The 10,987-nt window shown below is 42.5% G+C and overlaps 1 protein-coding gene across 1 annotated transcript in view; it reads right to left on the minus strand.

Annotated features, from left to right (window-relative positions):
* Window positions 1–10,773, minus strand: part of SUCLG1 (succinate-CoA ligase GDP/ADP-forming subunit alpha) — a 34,805-nt gene extending 24,032 nt beyond the window's left edge. Inside the window, exons 1-2 of the mRNA XM_005910099.3 lie at window positions 10,616–10,773; window positions 1,498–1,601 (exon numbers count right to left, since the gene is read on the minus strand). Coding sequence (XP_005910161.1) covers window positions 1,498–1,601; window positions 10,616–10,712 — 201 coding nt within the window. The 5' untranslated portion in view covers window positions 10,713–10,773. The remainder of the gene's footprint in view (window positions 1–1,497; window positions 1,602–10,615) is intronic.
* Window positions 10,774–10,987: the final 214 nt, after the last annotated feature.

Below are 10,987 nucleotides of genomic sequence, written 5' to 3' on the forward strand. Positions count from 1 at the left end.
TGGCTGGTTTTGCTGTTCCAATGCTATGGAGTAGTTGTAACAGAGACTGCATGGCCTACTAAGCCTAAAATGTTTACAATCTGGTCTTTACAGAATGAACTTGTCAATGCTAGATCACCAAAATATTGCAGAATGAATATTATAGTTCTTTTAATCACAGAAAAATCATTAACTTTAAATTACACAAAAATCATTCATCACTTTTATTCTGCCATGTCTCCCTTAATAACTGAGGAAGGGACAGTTTGGGTTAAGGTTAGGGATTATCTTCTAATAAATTTGGTAGCATTCCTTCATATTTAAAAAAAATCTGAGCATCTACTATAGTAGAACTATAAATGTGTACATATGTTTTAAAGGGCAACTTGGTAGCACCTGCTACAATTTTAAATACAGAACCTTTGACACCCAATTTTACTTTCAGGAATTTATTTAACAGACATATATGTATGATATATATTATATACTATATAATATGTTTTAAATACACACACACACACACACACACATAAACGGAGAAAGCAATGGCACCCCACTCCAGTACTCTTGCCTGGAGAATCCCATGGACGGAGGAGCCTGGTGGGCTGCAGTCCATGGGGTCGCTAAGAGTTGGACACGACTGAGCGACTTCACTTTCACTTTTCCCTTTCATGCATTGGAGAAGGACATGGCAACCCACTCCAGTGTTCTTGCCTGGAGAATCCCAGGGACAGGGGAGCCTGGTGGGCTGCTGTCTATGGGGTCACACAGAGTCGGACACGACTGAAGCGACTTAGCAGCAGCAGCATACACATAAACACAGAGAAAGAGAGCACATCCTATGAACTCTGTAGAACACCTATTATGTAAGTGTTTTGTATGAGTAAGAAAAGTATCTAGAAGGATATACTTCCAGCGGAGTAAAATGGTAGGAAGGAGAGAACGGAGATTCTTAGGTCGCACTTTACTGTGGAATCACATCACAGATATATTTAAACTTACGCAAATTCTATGATGTATGCAGAGGATAGGGAGGCAGCAAGGCCTAAACACAAGCCATCTACCTTGTTGTTGTTGTTCAGTCGCTAAGTCACGTCTGACTCTTTGTGACCCCATGGACTACAGCATGCCTGGCTGCCCTGTCCTCCACTATCTCCTGGAGTTTGCTCAAGTTCATGTCTATCTACCTTACTGAGTGCTTAATTAAAGAAACAGTGACCTGTTCCAATGTTGGAGAAAAATCAGTTGTGTTATACTTGCTGAAAGGAAACGTGGGTTTCCAACAAAATACTATACTCCTAGGGAGGGATTTTCGGGGTAACAAATACAATTTTTACTTGACTATAGCACTTAACCCCCTCCTGAGATACAACCCCACTGCTGTAGTGTTCCCCTTTCTGCTACAAACATGTGTTATGACTTTTGTGATATTAAAAAAAAACCCCAAAATGGACAATACTTCAATGTTTTTGTATCTCTAATATACATTTAAAAAAACAAAAATCTTGATAAACATACCTGCTTACCAGTGAAACCCTGGCAAATAATCTTCGTATTTCTATCAACATAGAGATGCTTCCTGGAAGTTGTATAAGAGCAATGCCGAATTCCATTCTGTTGCACTGAAAAGTAAAGAAAATATGACACATTACAATTTTTTCCAAACTTTTGGACTACGGACTTAACCTAGTGACACAAAAAAAATCCTCTAAAGAGGAACTATCACGTGATGGTGGCAGCTTTCAATGTCACTTTTTAAATAAGACATATTAAATATAAAAATTGATTAAAGAAACAAAAAAGGGACACTGTTCTGTTCTTCAGAATCCCCTTTCTACTGAGAATCCCAATCTTGTAGCTTTTTCTGAATGAAGAGAGGTTAAGTTTATAATTTTTATTCCTCAGAAAGAAATCTGGTGCTCAGATAAATAGCTCAAATTAAAAATGAGGTATCACTCTAATACTCTTTACTAAACAGCCATATGCTTTCCCTATTTGACCCACCATTTTCAAGCCCAACATCTCTAAACAAAAGATGAGCTAACAGGCCAGCTTTGTCAGAACTACTAAGAACTACTCTGCAACTCATTTCCTGGTAATAATATTAACATTAAATGTTAAGTCATAGAATAAGGGCTTCCCTTGTGGCTCAGCTGGTAAAGAAACCACCTGCAGTGCAGGAGACCTGGGTTCGATCCCTGGGTTGGGAAGAACCTTGGAGAAGGAAAGGCTATCCACTCCAGTATCCTAGCCTGGAGAATTCCATGGACTGTATAGTCCATGGGGTCGCAAAGAGTAGGACAAGATTGAGCGACTTGCACTTCCATAGAATAAAACGTGTCTAAAACAATCCAAAAATTACTTAAATTTGGTCTCTTCTGATGTAAGATTCAAGACCTCACATCTAAAAGAAATTGGGAAAATAAAATAAATAGGAAAAGGAGATGAGGGAGAAACATGTAAAAAACACCTGAGTTATTTTCACCTGAGTTAATTACACCTCAGTGAAACTGAGAAACCTAAGTAGCTCCCAGAGCCAGCTCCCTGTATTTCAAAAATCTCTGCAGGAAGCAGAGCACAGATGAATTAAAAATTGTGGGCTATCTTCTAAATCCCCATCAGAGCCCCAAAATGCTGTCTCCGTGGTCCACCCTGGCCCTTTTGAATTGCTAACACCTACCACTGAGGTAACCCATGAAAGTCAGGTCTAGAAAAGGACATCTATCTCATCATAAATTTGTCCAGAGTCCACTCAATGCTTTTTGTCCTGAATCACAGCTCATATCCTCCTAAGCCCTCAGACCTCAGATTCCACAACTGATCTGCCTCTGGCCCTTTGAGCACCCCTTGATTCATCTTCACTGATCTCACATGTAGCCCACCAGGCTCCTCTGTCCGAGGGATTGCCCAGGTAAGAATACTGGAGTGGGTTACCATGCCCTCCTCCAGAGGATCTTCCTGACCCAGGGATCAAACCTGTGTCTCTGCATCATTAGGCAGACTCTTTACCACTGAGCCAACTGGGAAGCCCATACTGACCTCAGCTTCCAACAACTTTAAAATTTGGAGTCCCCTGTATCTCGAGGGAAGAGAGAGGCCTGGAATTCACCCTGACCAACCCGGAGAGAAGTATTCTGTGTGCACACAGATGAGCTGCATTCTTGGACTAGACTATGCTGAACAAGGGGCCCGAGGGAGCGCTGAGGGTCAGTCCTGGCCCAGTGAGCATAGCTAAGCACCTGAACCCAGGACAGGGAACAGGAACTGGTGAGAGCCCATCCTCACCAGTGATTGCCCTTGGTTCCCCATTGTCCCAGCTGGAGACGCAGAACCACAAAACTCATAGAACAGCTTTCCTCCCCTCTGCTATGCCTGACAGAACTTGCCCAACAGTCCCTCCCACTCCTGGAATATTGAACACACAGCCCATCTGTCAGTTTTCAGTGAGGAAAAGTACAAGATCTGATTCCAAGAGCAAATAAGATGAGGATATCTGGAGCCCACACTTGCTTTCTGAAGGTACAGTTTTGTCCTCCACAAGTACTCTTACACTCCACCTTAACAAAGGCAGTTCACTTCTCCTTCCATGTGGCAGGAGTGGCCCTGTCACCTTGAGAAAGGACAGGTCAGCCTACATTTGTAAAGCACAGCTTCAATATCAGTACAACTCTGATCATTACCCTCTCCTACTTTTTCTTCTACTCAAAATCTCTAAGATCAGCTTTATGGAGCCCAAGAATTTACATCACCAGATCTCTGGTGCTTATAAAAACTACATCTGCAAGTGTGATGAACAGCAGCTCACCTCCCAGATAACCTTGGAGCCATTTAGTATTGCTCAGACTATGTGATGACCCTATCATTCTACAGCATCTAGAGAAGTGGATCTTGGGCGATCTATCATGTACATGTGGGTACATGAACTCTCCCCTTCCACTGTATGAGCTGATACCAAGGCTGCAGGTAAGCTGGAACCAACAGACTATCGTCACCTTTGAGCCAACCCCAAAATACATGTTCAAGGATGAGGAAATGAAATTCTGACCACAATCTGCCCCAACAAGAAACCTGTAAAATGCCAGACAAGGTATCACTCATACTGAAATGAGAGGAAGTGAGAATAATCAAGCATTTATGAAACTCAAAGGAAAACCTTGTGTTGCCCAACAAGCCATGATGTTCCATAATCATTAGAAACGCCTTTTAATTTGAGAAAACAGAAGACGAATCTGCCCCCTTCACTGGCCTTTTACAAAACTGCCACAGTTGTAAGGAGGACCCCAGACTTCCGCCACCCCAAGTCACCATGACACAGGTAAAGACAGGCGGCTCTATTTAAGGCAGAATCATAATCAAATCAATGATAAATCTTACCACTGGTGACATCAGAGAATCAAGGAAATTCTTCTGCTTTTGCCATTTGTTTGCATTCAGATGGACATAATGCAAAATATACTTATATTCCTAGTAAATCTCAGCAAATTTTAAGTTGCATACATCATTTTCCTTGGAGAAGGAAACTTGGAGAACCCACTCTAGTATTCTTACCTGGGAAATCCCATGGACAGATGATCCTGGCAGGCTACAGTCCATGGGATGGCAAAAGAGTCAGACATGACTTAGGGACTGAACACCAACAATGTCATTTTCCTAATTCTTCCCCACCATAGACAATCCAAGCTCAGAATCACAGGCTGCAGACTCCCCAAGGAAAGCAGCTTCTCCTTTTCCTCACCCCTACTATACCTCTTCACCTTTCCTCCCAACAATTCCACAGTTCTCTAATTTGGACTGGTAGAGAGTGCAAGCCACTAGCTGCTAGAAATATTAAACCTGTCAGACTGGTCATTTTCTTTCCCTACTTGATTTCTTCTCCATCCAAATTCTCAATCAAATGTCCTAAATAATGACTTTTTTTTTTTTAAGTTTATTCTATTTCTGCTATCTTCAATGGTCTTGTTCATTGCTTCAAGAGGCCTAATCATATTTTGGTTTTAAATACAAACCTGATCTCTATAATATAGTACCCTATTTCCTAAAAATAAATCTAGAACATAGGGCATACTTTAGTCAAACCATCTGACGAGTATTTCTCACCTTTCAACGAGTCAATGTGCTCATTCTCCTGAGAATTTCACATGCATTGATTCATGTAAGTTCATATTTAAATAAAATGTTCTGTGGTGAGGAATCTGAATTTTCACATGACATTTGTGACTTGTGAATACAATGGGGTGTTTGGAGGGGATCTGAGATTAAGAAGAATGGAAACGAAATACTTTCATGTGCTGTCTAATTATAAACACCACACCTGCAGGCTAAAGGGTGCACACATCTTGTTACTTTCTTTACCGCATTATTTCTGAGCAAAATTATATCTGGCTACGTTTCTTTTGGGGCTTCCCAGGTAGCACAGTGGTAAAGAATCCGCCTGCCAATGCAGGAGAAACAGGAGATGCGTGTTCAAATTCTGAGTCAGGAAGAGCCCCTGGAGTAGGAAATGGCAACCCACTCCAGTATTCTTGCCTGGAAAACTCCATGGACAGAGGAGCCTGACAGGCTACAATCCTTGGATCGCAAAGAGTCGGACACGCCTGAGTTGGACAGGACTGAGTGACTGCGCACACGCACAAGTTTCTTTTAATATCATCTAAATATCTTCAGAACTTCTAACTGTAAATTCCATGAGTATAAGGACCATGTCTTATACCTGGCATCTCCCATGGCATATGGTACAGGGCTGTACAAAGCACATGTACAGGAAATGTTTGAATTTCGGGACAAGAGATGGGATCTATGAGAAGAAACACATACAGAACTAAATATCAAAAGTTCCATCTCTTTTTGTGTGAACTAGAAAAATGTCAATCCATTACCAGGAAAAGAGGGGGGAAAATCCTATATCTATTTTTGTACATGCACTGGTTTCCCAATAATTTGTATAAAAAATCCAGTCCTAAATACTACTAGCAGTCCTCAACGCTGCTACAATCTAGTACAAATTCCATGCTAACCAGTTTGTTTTGTTTTGTTTTGTTTTGAACAAATGAAATCCAGGAAGCAGTAATGTAATACAAATTGACTATTCCACTACAGGATTGACTATTCCACTACAGGAGAAAAGAAAAACCTAAAGCAAAACATAGCACGGGCAGAGTTAAACGCAATGACCCACCAGGAGAGTGGTTTCATAACATGCGACAGGCAAGGAGGAAGATCATAGCAACATGAGCAACCCAGGGGCCAACAGGAAGGAGGGGACGAAAGCCCAACAGAAAAATGGACAAAGGCCATAAACAAGAAACACAACTGGCGACAGACAAATCATAAAGCAACCTATGAGAAGATAATGACCCAACTAATATTATGGAAGTGAGTATTTTTAATTAAATATTAGGGCAGCAGGAGGGCCTGAAGTCGGCCACCAGGCAGAATTTCCCAGTGGTGAAGGCCTTGGGACATCTCCAGGGAATGTGGTAGAGTCACCTTCTCTCCAGGTTCTCAGAAATGGGCCAATCTAACCTTGGGACTGCCTCTTAGAGCAGCTCAAAGCACAGCCAGGAATCAGACAGGCCTGGGCTTGAATTTATGGCCTGCCGCTCACCAACTCGGTGACCTGAGGCAGGTCTTTGGATCTCCCCTGGCCTCAGTCTTCCCTTCTGTAAGTGCAACAACAGCTGCTCACGAGGCTGTGATGCTGATGGGAGATGATGCCTATAAACTGGGTAGTGAAGTGCCTGGTCCTCCCTAAACTGGGTTCACATCCTACATGAGCACAAAGGCCAATCATTTCCTAAAAAGAGAGAGCAGACAATTCATATTTTAAAATCAAATAAGTCAGAAGGGTTTTACATTCTCATGCATAACCTATATATGCTTATATGTAAATATACTAATCCATGTCTACATAAAACACTCAGTAGGCAGACATGTACTAGTAAATTTCTACCATCTGAAATATTTTTAAAGATGCAGCCATACTGTAAAAAGGGGGATAACATTACACACCTCACAGGCAACATGAGAATTAGATGAGATAATAAAACAGAGAGGACTTCCCTGGTGGCTCAGACAGTAAAGCGTCTGTCTACAATGTGGGAGACCTGGGTTCGATCCCTGGGTCGGGAAGATCCCCTGGAGAAGGAAATGGCAACCCACTCCAGTACTCTTGCCTAGAAAATCCCATGGACAGAGAAGCCTGGTGCAGGCTACTGTCCATGGGGTCGCAAAGAGTTGGACACGACTGAGCGACTTCACTTTCTTTACTTTTCTAACATAGAGAGCATGCAGCATAATAACTAGGGTAGAGAAAGTGTGATTTCACTACTAGCTATTTATTACTGACATAGAATGAAAAGACTAGACTGAGATATTCATTGTGCCAGGCTCTCTCCCAGACACTAGAGATTCTGGGGTAACAAGATAGACTGAGGCCCACATGAAGCTTCCTGAGATATAAACATTAAACAATGAAACACAAAACCCCAGCAGTGCCAACTGTAGTAAAGGCTATGAACGAAAGAGACAAAGTAATCTGAAAAAAATGTGCATCATCCAGCCACATGCGAGTCCTCTCCCTGCAGAATGACCACACCATGCACAAGATGGCCGCAGTGTGGATGCAAGTGTGGCCAAAAGCAGCTGCCACACGGGACTGTGACCACGGATGGTGCTATGTGACCAGTACTGTGCTCCTAACCAGTAGCCTGAGACTATTCATGAAAATACTCCCACTCCAACTGCTCTCTCAAACTATGCTCTTGTAGCTAGCTCATTTATTCAGGTATGTATTCCTGATTTTAACAAATGTATAGTTACTAATCATATGTATTATGCATCTATAATATGCAGACTATTGGGGTCCCTACCTATAGGGCCTTAAAGTATAGCAGAGTAGCTCAGCAGCCACTTACTTCTAAACCCCAATCTACTATTCAGATGTGAAATTATATATTCATTTAGTACACACTTACAGATGAAGTATAATGGGCTCTAAGTACTATATTTCATCAAATCTAAAACACTACCAATTTTAAGAAGTGCTATTAAGAACTAATGTGAAGAAAATGCTGCCAATTTACTGTAAGATACCATCAGTTATAAGACATCCCAATTTTAAGAATGTTATTAATATAAAATTTAAAAATGTGGGTTATGGCAACAAAATGCCTGCCTTTGGTGAAATTATATTCTTCCCCTATATTTGGAGAAATTACTTTTAATATCCCCAACTAAGTTTTTACGGAAAAACAAGTTTGAGGTCAGATAATCAAGTCACCTTCTCATGACTACATTGATACATTTAGATTAAGGCCATTTTGTATTTCTGAAATAAAGATTTGGTTCTTAGATGCAATGGCAACAGGTACTAGTTATCAGAAACACTACTGTTGAGGGTCCCCTTTTCCAAACTACACTTCTAAATATCTTCCCTATTCCCGAAACGGGACTGTACAACTTGGCAAATACATGGAAAAGGCAGATGACACCTCTGGGTAGAGTAGTAACCTTCTCAACAAACCAGTGAGGTTGCCAAAGAAAAAGAAAAATCAGAACTTCAAAAAGGAGGCTCAGTCTATCATCCAGCATGCATGTAGTAGAAAGGATGCTGCAGAGTCAGAAGACCTGAGCTCTGGTACTCATTCTGATACTGATGAGGAAACATTTGGGATTTATTTCCATATTTGCCAAACAAAGGAATGGGACCAGTTTGGCTGTACGGTTCACTTTTTGGCATCAAAACGCCTTACTTCTAAAGTTAAAAAATACTGGCTCTTGAATACATTTTTCCAAAGAATACATACAGATGGCCAACAGGTAACGTGAAGAGGTGTTCAACATCACTAATTGAGAAACACACAAATCAAAACCATAGTGAGATTTCACCTCACCCTGTTACAGGGTGGCTATCACCAAAAAGACAAAAAACAATAAGTATTGATGAGAATCTGGAGAAAGGGAACCCTTGTGTGCCTTTCCTAGGAAGGTTATTGGTGCAGACACTATGGAAAACACAATTGAGGCTCCTTAAAATATTAAAAACAGAACTGTCATGTGACCCAGCAATTCCACTTCCAAGTATTTACTAGGAATAAAGAATAAAGAAGCTCAAGCTCTGTGAGAACAGTATCATTAAGTATTGCTAAGGGTGGATTCAAGATCTTAATCTTTGAGACATTTTCTTCTATAGACTCTGCTCCTAAGACAGCAAACCTATCTGAGGCAAGGATTTTTCAGAAACTCAGAAAAGCAAGAAAGACATGGATATAACTAATTCCTTTTTTCTTTCTGCCTAAAACATCCTTGATTATCCTTTAAATTATGTAATAAAAATCTCCAGAAAACTCTTCCAAAGAAACCCAACTTCTTCCTATTTGCCAAAGTCTGTCCTCAGGTGATCTGGTAGCTAAGGGTAGCAACAGAGTGTACAGTCATTGTACACTTTTAAAATGTAATTTTCTCAAGAAATGAATCATCTCATCCAATATTCAGTACCAGCAGCAGAACTAGCAGCAACGCAGAAAAAAGGGGAGGTAGAAAAAAAACTAACTGTGGTTGAGTATCTATTTCATCCAAGGTGCTTTACATAAATTGTTCCCTGTATTCTGCATGGTGAATCCTGGACTTCATCATTTTTAGGATGCACTTTTTTTTTTTTTCCAATTTTTCTTTTTCTACATTTCTTAAACCAGGATGAGACTGACAACTAATGGTGTGTCACAATTTTAATTAGCAATCATTTCCCACTGTTAGTGGCAGACAGAACAGCAGTACATCTTACAAGGGACAGTGTTTCAGATTGATTAAAATATGGTAATGATTTCATGGAATGTGAACAGAAATTGAGAAACAGATTTAAAAACACCCCCCAGAGTTATTACCTACACTGTACAGAACCAGGCAGACTTCAAACTCTGATGTGGCTGATTCCAAAGTCTTTTCCTACACAACCTACCTAACACAGAGACTTTGAACATAGCAAGAATTTTCAACAGTCAGCGTTACTAGTAATCTTGGGTGTTAAGTTTTCAGGAACTGAAGAATTCAAACTGCCTGGTCTCGGAGACACTACAAGTAAGTTGGTTAAGGTCCTAGCCAACACTAAGCTTGTAGTTTTCTGGGCTGTGCTGACTCTAAATGCATCCTCCTGCAGATTCACCTTACAATCTAAGGAAAGGACAATTTAAAAGTATAGGACCGTCCTGTACAAGGCTCAGCTTGACCCTCCAATTTCCTACCGATTTCCTGCCCGTACTTCTCAACCCACTCACCCTCCCAGAGACTTCATCCTGGGCCACATCACTTCTCACTTTCCTAGAGAACCTGTCCAGATGCCGCCCCCATCCCCCACTCATCACCGGAGGATCAAGGGCGTGCAAGATCCAGACACCGCGTCTGCAGGTCTCCCAGACCCGAATCCTGGCTGAGTCGCTCTACTTCCCCACTCGCCAGCAGCCCAACAGGTCCCCGCCCCACATATCGAGTAAAGCTTCCTCCGTCCCCGGGGGTCCCAAGCTTGGGCCCTCCCCCGAGATCCCGCCCCGGAGGGCCCAGCCGCGGCCTGGACCGGGGCGCCGGGCCAGATGAGGCCGGGAACTCGCGGAGGCTTGGAGGACAGAGTCCCGGCCGGACTCACAGAGGAAGGCGCGGGACAGGAGGCGGGCGGCGGCGAGGCCGCTGCTGCCAGAGGCCATGGTCGCAGCGGCACGGGCAGCAGCGAGGGCTGCGGTCATCCGCCAATGACACTCCCAGGCCCCCGGGGAACCTGGCGGGGGCCGAGGCGCGAGGAGGAAACGGGTGGCCAGAGCGTTTGCCGGTATGAATTTCCCTCCACAGAGGCCTCTTCACCCAACATTGGTCCTCGCAGGTAGAGAAGAAAAGGGCTTCTTAACGGAAAAGTGGCCAATAACTTGGCTTTTCCCCGGAAACGTGGCTTTGGCCCGACAATAATCACAACTGGCAGCTCAGGGGACACCCCACCGATGCCGGTCGGCGCGGGGCATTGTGT

Source organism: Bos mutus, chromosome 11 (assembly GCF_027580195.1).
Source record: "Bos mutus isolate GX-2022 chromosome 11, NWIPB_WYAK_1.1, whole genome shotgun sequence".
Classification (NCBI taxonomy): domain Eukaryota; kingdom Metazoa; phylum Chordata; class Mammalia; order Artiodactyla; family Bovidae; genus Bos; species Bos mutus.